Below are 13,280 nucleotides of genomic sequence, written 5' to 3'. Positions count from 1 at the left end.
AATATAGTGATAACTAAAAATCGTCATTATCTTTTTTATTCAAAAAATTAAAAATCACTAAGTAAATGAAGAAAAAATGAATCTAAAACCACAAACAACAACAACATCCTTCACTCTCATGTTGTCTGTGATTGTTGTTCTTCTTCTTCTTCTTTTTCTTATTATTATTCAATTTGATCATTTAATAATGATAATAATTTCATTCATCAATTGTTTTCAGACACAATGGGTAAGGAACTTTTCTCCTTCAGTCGCTTTGTCTTTCGTCATCAACCAAAAAAGATTGTTGACCTACCCCCATTTCCATCACCCAACGACAACAATCTTCTCATTTGTGCCACCGACAATGCCCAATTGTAGATAAGATTTGATCAATTAGGCTAGTCAAAATAATTTTCCAATGAAACGCATCGTTGAACCCCTCTTTGCACTACTCATCTTAGCCAAACTCAATTGTAGATGTCAAATGGAAAATCTTCTACTTGCCCAACGCAATCATGCACAACAATGGAGGTCTTGCTCGCCAAGAATCACATTGTGACTTTCTTGTTTGGATTTGGGTTAATTGGTGAGTTAGAGTCATGTTTTTGTCTTTGGTCAAAGATAACTATCTCCCTTTATTTCATTTCCAAGAGCATAATTGTAAGAAAAGTTTTGGTTTTTCTATAATTCCAGCGAGATTATGTGTTGATGTCATTCGATTCGTATGATGTTATATTTTTTAACTTTTTCAGATCTAGAAAGAGGTTAGAAAAAGATGATGATTTTTTAGTTTCTTATTTTTTAAAATTAAAATAAAGATAATGGAGGTTTTTAATGGTAAACATGTAAAGTTAATTATTTTTAAAAGGTTTAATGTCACTTTTAAAAGGCTTAATTATATTTTACAGTTGTTTTGTTTTGTATATTAAATTTTAAAAAATTTGTCTTAGTCTTTTGTATTTTTGAAATATATCATTTTGATATTTTTTAAAGGTTAATAAAATACTAACGTTTTTAATAAAAAATTAAAAATATGATCAAAATAATATATTTAAAAAATATAAAATATTAGAATAAAACTTTAAAAGCTTAATGCATCAAAGCGAAATAATTATAAAATATAATGGATCAAAATTGATTAAGTTTGTGTAAAACTCAAAGCCAATTTTTAAAAAACATTATTTTTGGTTAATAAAAAAAATTAAAACTAACTCAAATTTCTTGTGAATATATAAACACAACATATGTTAAACATCAACTTGTAGTTGGGAACGCATGGAGTTGTGCTTTAAAATACTACAGTACTGTGCAAGTCAAAGACCGTGAATCCCATTAATCTCGAGAGAATTTCGAGGAACTTTATGATTACTCTATTTTCCACAGACACGCGTCACGCTTTTGTGAGTCGACATGTGGCATCTTCCCCGAACCCAACTGCACACTCTAGCAAAAAACGCGTTTTTACGATACTAAGAGTATTAACTGTCCATTAAAATAAACACGGTTTCGCCGCATAACTTCTTGTGTAAGGTCCTACCGTTAATAAGCCCAACAAAAAGAACCTACCCCCAATGCCTATAAATATAACATGATTCCTCTCCCATTCCCATCACCAAATCAACAACAACACACTAGACAATTTTCCAATTCAATTATCGATTCCCCTACTCACAAAAATTAACATGCAATCCATTTCTTTGTTCAATTCCTCACCAATATTATTCCATCCATTTTCACCATCTAGGCCATGTTCTAATGGCAAGAAAATGAATTCGTTTGCTCCAACTAAGGCTTCCATGAGAGGATCAGCGGATCAGAACTTCAGTGGAAGGTTGGTGGATGAGAGCATGATAATACTGAGGAAGAGGATCCATGAGATGAACATGATAGAGAGGAACTATGAGCCTCCTTCAGATTGGATGGATTGGGAGAAGCGCTATTATAACAAGTATGACTCCATCATATGTGAAGCAGTGGGAGTTTTGCAGTCCCAATTGATGAACACCAGGCCAAGTTTGGCTCTTGGGGCCATGGCTTTGGTTGCAATCAGTGTTCCAACTTCTTCTGCTGTGCTTTTGTTTCATTTGGTTGAATTGGCCAAGGTTGTTTTGGCTGGGGCTCATCTTGGCTAGCTAGACTAGAATATTGTTCATTAGATGCTTTGAATTTGGTTTGGTATTTGGAAAAACCATTCAATTCTTTTGAATTATACATAGAGCATATAGAATTTTAATTGATTGGAATTTGGAACCACTATCTGATCTGTTAGATTTGAGGATGGATGGGGATAGATAAGTTTATTCATAAGTAGTGCAATTGTTTGACATTTGTGACCCATACAACTCATGTAATTAAATGCTATGATTTGACCCACTTTATATAATGAGTTGCTTTTACTTGAAGAATATGTTGTCATCGGATTCCCAAATAATGCAGTCATTAGAAATTAAAAATTCTTGAAAAAGGATATGATGAAGGATAATTGTCACTTGATTTTACTATGATCTCGGTTTCTAATTTTAAAATTCTTTCAATTAATTTTTTTTAAGAATAATTAATTTAGTTAATCATTTAAATTTATCAAATAATTATATTATCATTTTAAAATTATTTTTCTTTATTTTTTATTCATTTAATTGTTTTTCATTAATGTTTAAAACAAATAATTAAATAAAAATATATAAGAAAAAAATAATTAATACATCTAAATTTTTTTTAAAAATCTTATAAAAAGAAACAAATAATTTTTTTTTAAAATTCTATAATTAAGGAGAGAGACTAATATTTTTTCTTAGAAAAAAAAAGGGTGTTTCTTTCCCTAGAACAACTGATTACATTAATCACAAGGGGATCCAAGATGATACCAGCTCATACATCAGCAATTAATTGCTGATCAGCCCCATACATGTTATTATAATTAGTTTATTTTTGTTATGGGAATGAGATTTACATCTTATATCTCCAAATATAATTTATGTCTTAAACGGTAGTTCTGTAATAATTAAATTCTAGATATATTATTCGAATTAGGAAAACTACGATTTTGAAAAACAAGGGAGTGAAAAGGATGTCCTTGCTATTTAAAAAAGAAAAGATAAAAACCCAAGGAAATACATATGGCACTATATTTGATTTTTAAGAAAATATTATTAAACGAGCCTCGGATTTATTTAAGGGAATTGTTTATTACCTCTCCAAAATTATTAACATTCTTATTTAATCAAAATAGTTTAGTTTTTCGTGTCTTGATATTAAATTCATATTTTATATTTTATAGGAGTAATTTTTTTATATTATTGGAATTTTTTCAATATATTTTTAATTACTTAGTTTAAATTTTAATAAATCTATATTAGTAGATATGTTAATAAATATTTGAATATATTTTTATATAAAAAAAATTATTATTATTGAGAGTGTTCTCTAGGCATGATTCTCTTAACTTTAATATTTTGCATGATCCATTTTGTCTTTCTTAAAAAAAAATTGATTTAGTTCATTGTTTTTTTTATACGTTTGATTTGGGATAATTAAAATTGAGTGAAATTATTTAATTACAGTAGAATTTTGTCTTATTAATTAAACATATTTATTATGATTTGCAGGCATGCTTTTACATTTTACACATGTAGTTGCATAGTTTCAACGTTTTACATATATCACAATTAATAAATAAAATGTTTTATTATTATTTTGATCACATGACAGTGTATTATTGTAATTATAAATTTTTTTCTAGAAAATTAATAAACTAACTAAGGTATAAAATAAAAATTCACATAAGATTTAACAATTTAATTAAACAAAATATATACTCATGGTAATTTTTTTAATTTTTTATATAATTCTACCAAATTTTCTTTAGATAATTTTTGTTGGAAAGTAATTAAAAATGAAAATTTAAAAAAAGGAGAAAAAATAACAAGTAGAATGATAAAAAAAAAACTGGTTTGATTTAATTACCCTAAAAAAATGATAGCATGGCTTTTATTAAATAAATTTTGAATTTAAATTTATTTTGATAAATCAATTATTATCAATCAAACATTATTAATGAAGTGAAATGTCTAATTAAAACAATAAAATATTCTATATATCAACCAAATTTCAATAAACTATAATTAGCATGAAAATTTCAATAAAATATAGATGTGGAGCCGCCCTTTGCAAGATGGACTGCTTCAGTATCAGATACCTGAATAGCACTGTCTGTAACATATTCGAAGTTCTTCCCGCTTCCAATTTTCCTTGAAGATCATTCTTTATTATATCTTGTATCCATGTTCAAATAGGTTAGATAAACCAATCTTTGGGAATGGGGTTTTAGACAGAACGCCCTAGAATTTTGTATATTAGCCACTAGGAAAAGAGAGGAAGACTTCATTATAATGATAGTTGAATTTAGTGTAATCTATTAAGAAAATTAGTTGATCTATGGTTATTGTTTCTTGTAGCTTTGAGTTTTTTTTTTCTTTGCCAACTTTTGCTACATTTAACAAATATCTAAAAAGTTATTTTCTTTGCGTGGAAGTGACCAATAATACAAAATTGTAATGTTTTTAAAATGATTAACCGTAAAGCAAAATAAATATTAAATTTTTTTGAATAACATTCATTTCTAAAAAACCGTCAGTATTAATTTTTTTAATATTATTTAAATAAAAAGTTAAAAATTTTAAGACAGTTTTTAAAAAAATCGATATAGATATTAAATTTTAAGACGATTTAAAAATTATCATATGAAAAGTTTATATTTTTCATGATAATAAATTTAAAGAAGATTGAAAAGCTTAGTAAAAATTATCAAATAACTAACTTTAAAAGACCTTTTATAATAATGATAGCTTCAAATTAATCTCAGATTGATGCAAAAGCTAGAGATACCATATGATTCCTTTGGCAAATTCTACTAAATGAAACAAAAGTTGCAACATTGACAAGGACATGCTTAACATAACCAAAGCTACCATGGCCAGTGCAAAAGAAGGTCTAGTGGTTCATTAATATTCTTCGCAACAATCCAACTGCTTCACATACATCCGAACCATAATTCTCAAAATACTTCTCCCAGTCAGTCCAGTCCGAAGGTGCCTTACCCTTCATTTCCACCATCTCAATCTCACGAATTCGCATTCTAATAAGATGGATCATGCTCTCATCCACCAACTTGCCATTATAATGGTGCCCAAAATAGTCTCTTTTTGATGCATAGATTAAACTCCTACGAGTGGTGTTGTCATCACTGAACAGCTTGTGTGGTGCACTACGCCGCAACAAATTGCCTCCAATAGTCCTCTATGCTCACATGTGTTTCTATCATACCCTCTTACATCAGCTAATGTGTTCACTAGTGTACATTTATTTGAATGTTTCTTTACTTTGAGAAATATTTTTGAACCGAATTATTTCGTTTAAATTTTTTCTTTATATTTATATCAACATATATTAAATTTTAACAATTTATCTATTAAATATTTTAATCTTGTCTCAAGTCTCAACAGTTTTGCATACTGAATTTTAAATTAAAATAGTGAAAGAGAATTAAAAAAAAAACATAACATATGAATTCAGTGGTAACGTGTTCTGTGAATTTAAGTATTTGACGCAATTAAAGAGAGAAACTAATATCAATATAGATACTATGAGGTCATTGAAATTATATGGAAGATATATTTAGGGCATTTTTTTAAGGAAAGAAAGTGAAAGAGAAAGAAAAATAGTAGGAAGTGAGACAACTAGTTTTTGGATCATTTGGTAAAATAATTTTTTTTTCTTATTACTTGTTTGATTGAATAGATAGTGAAAGGGGAAAAAATCATATATATGTAAAATAATATAAATATCTTTAATAAAGAATGAAATATGATATAAGTACATGTATTTTTTTTCATTCCGGCCACCTAAAAAAATGTATTTTTCTTTCTTTAAAAGAAGACACTATTATATTTTGTTTTCTGGCTAAATATAGACAAAACTTAAAACTACAATGAAACTTAGGAGGAGACCCTCTTTCCACTATCTCAACCAAATGAAGGAAGATTAGTTTCTTTTAGTCTTTTCTTTCTTCCCGCACCCGTCCCTCCATAATCTTTAAAAAAAAAAAAAAGCGTAAGTATTAATGAAATCCTATAAAATTATTCTCGATAGAGACACTACGATGTCACATTGAAACTATATAGATAGTATTGCAACACGTTTAAAATACAAGAAGATATTATAGTCTTAAGATTGTATAGCCAAAAAGATAATAATTACAAAATAACGAAGAATTAGTGTACAAATATAAGAAAATATAATGATATTGATTGTACTGTTAATTATACCTAGCGGTCTTTTCAACAAGATTGCAAAATAAGCATGTTAGTTTTTTTTGAAGGCCGAACCTCTGCCACATATCTTTAGTTGAATTATTATTTTTAGTAGAATTATTTTTACCTAATCATATTTTTCTATTCATAAGATTTAAAATTCAAAGACTTTATTAAATCCAATATCACTAGAATCAATTAGAATCAATCTTAAAATTTTATTTCATGGACCCATAAAAAAATAATTTGGATCCTTTTTATATTTAAGTATTTAAAAATATAAATATATATTTTATAAAAAAAAATTAAATACATGATTTCATTAAAAATTACATATTTTTCACATTAAATGTAAATACCTTTAATAAATCTCAAAATAATATATTGTAATTTTTATTCAATTTACTGTTATGTTATCATTTATCACTTAATTTATTCCTAAAATAAATATATATATCACGATGAAATGAATCCATGATAAGTTGGACTTTCTCTATTTTTATTGGATGGTTCCTATCAACGACTTGTTCTTATTGGAGGTGTACAGGTTATAGCTAATTTAATAAAAACAATTAATTTTTAACTCTCATATAATTATTTATTTTTACGTTGAACAAACAGGTACTACTCAACGAAAGAGATCACAAAACCCAATTCAATTTAGCAAAGTTTATGTTGCACGTCACGGATTAGAAATTTAGAGACATTTTACTTAACGAAAGAACTTTGCCCAATATTAATATCCCAATTAGGGATGAGTGTCGAATGATTAGGACACAATTAATTTTTCTTATTCAACCAAAAGTTTATCAGAGTTATGTGTTTGAAAACAATATATTCAACATAAATACTATCAAATTCTTTTAAAATAATAAAATTTGATGAGTCACACATCATAACATCATAATAATTCTCTCTTTTCTAATTTTATAATTTTTAATAAATTTTAATCAATTAAAAATATTAAGTTTAAAAAAGTGTGATAAAAAAAATATTTCTAACCCTTCTAAAAAATATTTAGTAAATTAAAATAATATTTTAATCAACTAAATTATATATAATTTATATTAAGATATATTATATAAAATTATTTTAAAATAAATAATAATATTATAATTGGGTTAAATTGATACTTTTGATTCTTAATTTTATTTTTATCATCATTTTAGTAATTTATCTTTAAAAGTTTATTTTGCTTTCTTATCCTTTTTTAAGGTCAAATTAATCCATTTGAAAAATATTTGTTTTTGATTTTGAGAAAATTTTGAGTACACTTTTAATTTTAATTGATTCAAAGCATAAAACTTATATCATTTGATTGACTTACATAAAAATTATAAAATCAAATTAATGTTCGACTAAAAAGCAAACATAAACACGACAGAAATTGTGAGAATAAGAAAAAAAAATTGAAATCTTATATATATTTTTTTCTTTTTTTTCATTTGACTTATTTTTTTCGAGACTTTTATTACGTTTAAAATTTTTTAATTTGAAATAACAGTTGAATTTTTTATAAAAATATTGAATCTAATGAAAAAAAATACTTCTTGAATAAGTAAAAAAATAGTTTAAATTGAAAATAGTGAATTCACCAAAAACAAATTAAAAACAGTTACCTTTAAAAAAAAGAACCTAATTTAAAAGATTAAAATCCAAGATAATTATATTAAAAGATTAAAAAAAATCTTTAAAATAATGGAACAAAATATGATTTAACCTTTTAAAAGTAATATCAGGTTCTGAAAATTTTAGACTTGGAAAAAAAATATAACACATTGAATTAGGTTAAAATAACTGTGAACAGTACAAACTCTACCTCAAAAATCATTTAAATTTTTTCAAAATCTTATCCCGTCGAAAGTCGAAACCAACCTAGAACCGGGCGCATTGGAGAAACAGGCAGTGAACCGCTGGTCACAGCTATCAATGGGTCTCAGAAAAAGCTAAGGGATACACATTAATGGTATGTTTGAATGAGAGAAAAAAAAAAAGAGGAAGCAAAGAAATCATCAAGTTCTTTTGATTGATTGTAGACAAAGAAAGAAAAAAAAAGGGCTTGCAGAGGTTAAGCTCCTGCTTCTCCTGGCTACTCCTTAGAACTGATGGTTTCCTTCAGCAGTTCCCTTCAACTTACTTGCAGGCAAGCAAAACTGAAGTCAAGGCTTCACCTACTACAATCTTATGGTCTTTTATTAGACCTCTTTTAGTCACAAGAAGAAATAAAATGCTACCAAACATATTAGATTTTCATGTTTGCAGTTAACTCAACAACTTGAGTTCAGTAGAGCAATGACAAATTAATTATATATAAACAAATTGGATTCACTGAACATTTCCGATCAAGCAATTATACACTGACCAGTAACCACCCCCAAAGAGTATAGCTAACATTAATTTAATCTGTATGGAATTATAACATGGTTGACATTAATTCTCGTGATGCAATCTGCTTTCAATTCAGGTCTTGTTCAACAGCTGGGGATTTGTGTTTGAAGAATCTCAAAAGTACCACTTTGACATTGTCCTACATTAAGCAGATCTTGCACTAGAAAGTTCGACTTTGCCTCCACTTCTCCCATCAGCCGTTGGAGATATTGCTCCTTTACAATAGTAGGTTCCAATCTTAAACTTTGGACCACCCAGGTTTTCTGCAAATAAGTATACAAGATGAGTCTTCTATTTCGTGTAAAATGTACCACTATTAAAAAAGGGAAAACTATATATAATAAGTGCACCTCAATTTCACATAGGGAGATAATGTAACATTCAGCTCTTCTACAATGCAAAAATTAATCAATTGAACTTTTCTGTAAATATATAGCTCGGCTCTTAGTATCTATGTTAGAAAATTTCACACAAAAACTGCGTACACTACAATAACATTAACTAAGCTATTAAAAAGAAAACAATATCCTGAAGAAAAGCAAGTATGTATGAGTGAAGGATGTAGGAGACGAAGAGGCCCCTTCAGTCCAAGACGTGACAGTCACGACTGAATGCAGCTCCCGCATCGTTGGATCAGAAGCACACCACCTTAATTACATGGCGTGAGTGCCGAACATCAATCTATCTTAATGGTGAACTCTCGAGCCAACGAGTCAGCAGCTGAGTTTCAGTCATTTTTCACCGACTCGGACTGGACTGAAGTGAGCCCCTTCCATATCTTCCACCAATCCTCGAACACAACCCTACTCTAATTATCCAAGAAACAACTAATTACTATCTTTCGCAAGGCTATTATTGTAGGCCATGCTTGTATCTGAAGCATTACAACACTCAAACACAAACAAGCAAGGAAGAAGTATAATATAGATCTTAATTATTGATCCATCACATGAAGCATAGTGGCATAGTATAGTCACCCATCGACAAGCAACCTAGCCCTAGTGGCATAAATATCTTGTGGAGAAAGCAATTCCTGTCTAGGTTATTTGAACAAGAAAGCTGTATAGATAGCTAGGGCAATTTTTTTTAAAAAGAAAACAAAGATAGCTAGGGCTTTTGAGTTAGAATTGTGTCTGAAAGGGAGAAAGATGGAGGAGGATAGGCATGTTTAGACAGTACGAGGAAAGGGAGGGGGGGATGTTTAAATATTAAATAACAAAAGGCATGGGATATTTTGGGACATGCAAATCTAAAAGCAGCCTGAGGTGGAGATTTTGGATCAGGCATTGAATGATAATAGTGTTGAAGTGAGGCCTTTTCAATTCAAGAAGACAAAATCTCTCTTGGTATCGTACACTTGGTTATATCTAATCAAACAGCTGGATGGCTTAGCATTATTTGTGGCATTGCACAGCTGTCTTAATTGCCCTTGCACTACTAGTCTGCCTGCCAGGTCTTTGCTATACTAGTGGGTGGGTTCTTCAGACCCTATGATTTCTTGGTAACCCTAGCCAACTATGCATTGTACTTTTATATCCTCGATTTAATTATTCATAAGAATATGTATAAGAAGAATACTGGAACGATAAATACCACTAATATACTACTTAAGCTTTGTCAATGAGTTTGCATATATATGTGGATTTTAATTTAATTTAACTCATAAATATCAGTGTCTATTTGAAGCATTACAATGTTCACATTCTTAATGTAACTAATTTGCAGTATGTTAGGGAAGTGTCTGCACTATGCAGTGAGATAGGATGTTTCGTATTAAATAGGTTTTTTCTTGAACTAAGTTTTATGATTAAGTTAGTTCTGTTTCATTTTTAATTAATACGATATTACAACTTATTCAATTGTGATGTTAGATCAGTGATATATATGCTAGCTGCATTTTCATTTTTAGATTTAAAACTTTCAAAATAAAAGGATAGAGTGTTGGCAATTACTTACAGAAATCTATACATACAAATTATCAAGCATCTTTCCGTTGACAACACCACCCGCACGAGATTCTTAATATTGTGGGTGTTTAATTTGACGCTGAGGAATTGATTTTGAGTTTAAAGTTAATTTTAAATATATTTTGTTATGTTTAGTTTTATATTAGAGAAGAATTTAAAATTGATTTTAAATTTCAAACTAATTCTGGACGTTAAAATTTTGTATTAAATTTTATTAAAACATTCAAACATAAATTACGTCATTTTAAAATTAATTTTAATTAAAATTAAATTTATAAAATCAATTTTATTCGAAATCTATTTTAGTAACCTCCATCCAAACATACAAATAATTGGTATTGCTGCAACTAGATGTTATTGTGCGTTACAAACTGCATCGAGAGTTTCAACTCCTGGTGCCCTCGCTGCTATCTTTTCCTTGCCTGTTATCCGGAGAAAAGAGGGAAAAAAAACAGGAAAAGAAAATAAAACACTGTAATTGTTATCTCCTAGCTAAAAAAAATGATAATCTGAAATTAAGCTGAAAGAAGGTGGCTCGTGGCTGGGTTTGCAAAGTACTATTATTAGAGAAGAAGGGCCTCGTCAACTCGTCACGTAGCTAGTTGCAACTTACAAAGAAGCAAATAAGAGGACCACCTTTCTCTTTGTAAGGTGAAATTTCAACCCCCTTTCGTCATCAATATTGTTAAGAAAGTGCTATGTGAACAAAATGCTAGAGTGTATTAATGGATCACAGATTTGCATCAAGATTTTATTGGCCCAGCAAATGATTGCAAATAGAATATAAGTTTAATAATAATCGGATATTACAGTGTAAAATAAAATAATTCAATGATGATCATTCTGCCACAAATTTTAGTTGATAGAATAATTTTGATAAAATCAATGAACTTATTATAAATACTAATTTTTTTATTAAATGATAACGTAAAAATATTTTATACAATAAATATATAATTTTTTCTCATAATATGTGACAAGTATTAATTATTATTTTTATTAAAATACTCTTAATTATTTTACCATAACAGCTATAAATTAATAACCAAACTCATTATTTTTCTTTGCACCACTTAAGGTGAGTCTTTTTTACAGCTATGCGGCTATGCCTCATACAACCTATTGTTCCATGATGGAATCACACATGAAATCAGAATTTATTTTTAATCTCATGGGTAGCTTTTTTATTATTATTTAATTTCGTGGGCAGTGGCGCTCACTGCATTATTGAGTAGTTACATCATGGAAGGGTACTGCAGAGTATATAGTATGTGCAAATTTATTAGACTTTAAAAGTTAATATGAAAAGAAAAATTTAAAAGCCCAAATTTATTTGGCTGATACCCTTTAATGAAGAAAAGAGCTGGGTACTTTTTTGTCAAGTTGGGAAACTTTGTTGGTGGTATAGCCATTGATGTCTCAGAAGACTTATCAGGTAGTCTCACTCACAGTCTCATGGCCTGGACTTATGACTGATTGAATTAAGAAATCAAGGGAATCTTTTTTGTGCACACGTCTTGTCTTTTTACTCGCTTCCTTTCTTATTTTTCCTCTATCTTTCGAGGTATTTTTTCTCTTACTTTTATGGCAATATGAACGACCAACTCACGATTAGGTTAATCTTCATGTTAGTTATATGTTAAAAACTGTGTGACATTCATTTGATAGGTAGTCAATCTTTTAAATGTAATAATTGAAATTGAAAGCGTGATTATGTATGTATATAATAACATGTTTGGCCTGATGGTAAAGATCAGCCTAAATCAATTATGAAATCATAATAAGTATAAAATAAATATAATTGTTTTGAAAAAATCATAATAATATTGTGATTTGGAAGTAATTATCATAATTTTAAAAGATATACAAACATGCTATGAAACTCTAATAATTCGAACAAACAAAGACGATTTTTACATGTTAAAAGTAATTTTAATAGCATGTTTGTTGTAAAATACTATTATATCTCTAAAGGAATTATTAGAGTGATTGAATAATTTATAAGTTATTTTTATCAAAATAAGTTTATTTGATATACGTAGTAATTTATTTTTCATCAGCTATCTCAAGTAATTTATTAAAATAAGTTGCTTGAGGTAGCTTATAAAAAATGATAAACTAGTTTATAGAAAATAAATTAGCTTAAAAATTACTAACTTTTTTTTTCAATTTTATATTTTTTTTTCAAACTATGTTTTACCCTTTTATTTAATTTTAGAACTCTTTAAATTTTTTTTACTGTTTGAAAAACTTCTCTTATCTTATCAATTTTATATGCACATGATAATTAACTCTTATCGTCATATTATTCCTCAAGCATATAAATTATTTAAATCATATCAACTTTATAATTATTTATTCAACTATTTTTTTATTTTTTATTGATTATCTGACCCAATTTAAATGAAATTTCAAATATATATGATTAGTTTTGAATAAAATGTCTTATTTATATCATGTTTCATAATTATACAAGCGAAACACTTATACATCCAATATATTCTGTATAAATAGAAATATAAATAATCAAGAAAATTATAAAGGAAAAAGCACTTTTTAATTTTTGTTTTAAAATAATGTTATTAATAGAGTATTTAAATATGAAAAAATGTTTTTAAGAATTATAACTCTAATT

At 27.9% G+C, this 13,280-nt stretch overlaps 1 protein-coding gene and 1 long non-coding RNA gene across 2 annotated transcripts; one reads left to right on the top strand and one right to left on the bottom strand.

The window, feature by feature from the left end:
- Positions 1-1,571: 1,571 nt before the first annotated feature.
- Positions 1,572-2,387, top strand: LOC114402268. The gene has a single exon (XM_028364778.1). It carries the CDS (start codon positions 1,665-1,667, stop codon positions 2,112-2,114), a length of 450 nt encoding a protein of 149 aa, XP_028220579.1. The 5' UTR covers positions 1,572-1,664; the 3' UTR covers positions 2,115-2,387.
- Positions 2,388-8,295: 5,908 nt separating this feature from the next.
- On the bottom strand, positions 8,296-9,964 carry LOC114402963. The gene is made up of 2 exons (XR_003664558.1): positions 9,029-9,964; positions 8,296-8,941 (listed from the first exon to the last, which is right to left on the bottom strand). It is a non-coding gene; the product is annotated as an uncharacterized LOC114402963 (long non-coding RNA).
- Between the last annotated feature and the right edge of the window lie 3,316 nt (positions 9,965-13,280).

The sequence above is a fragment of the Glycine soja genome, chromosome 20 (assembly GCF_004193775.1).
Source record: "Glycine soja cultivar W05 chromosome 20, ASM419377v2, whole genome shotgun sequence".
NCBI classification, from domain to species: domain Eukaryota; kingdom Viridiplantae; phylum Streptophyta; class Magnoliopsida; order Fabales; family Fabaceae; genus Glycine; species Glycine soja.
Note: the sequence above shows the minus strand (reverse complement) of the source record. Positions and strands in the feature narration are given on the sequence as shown.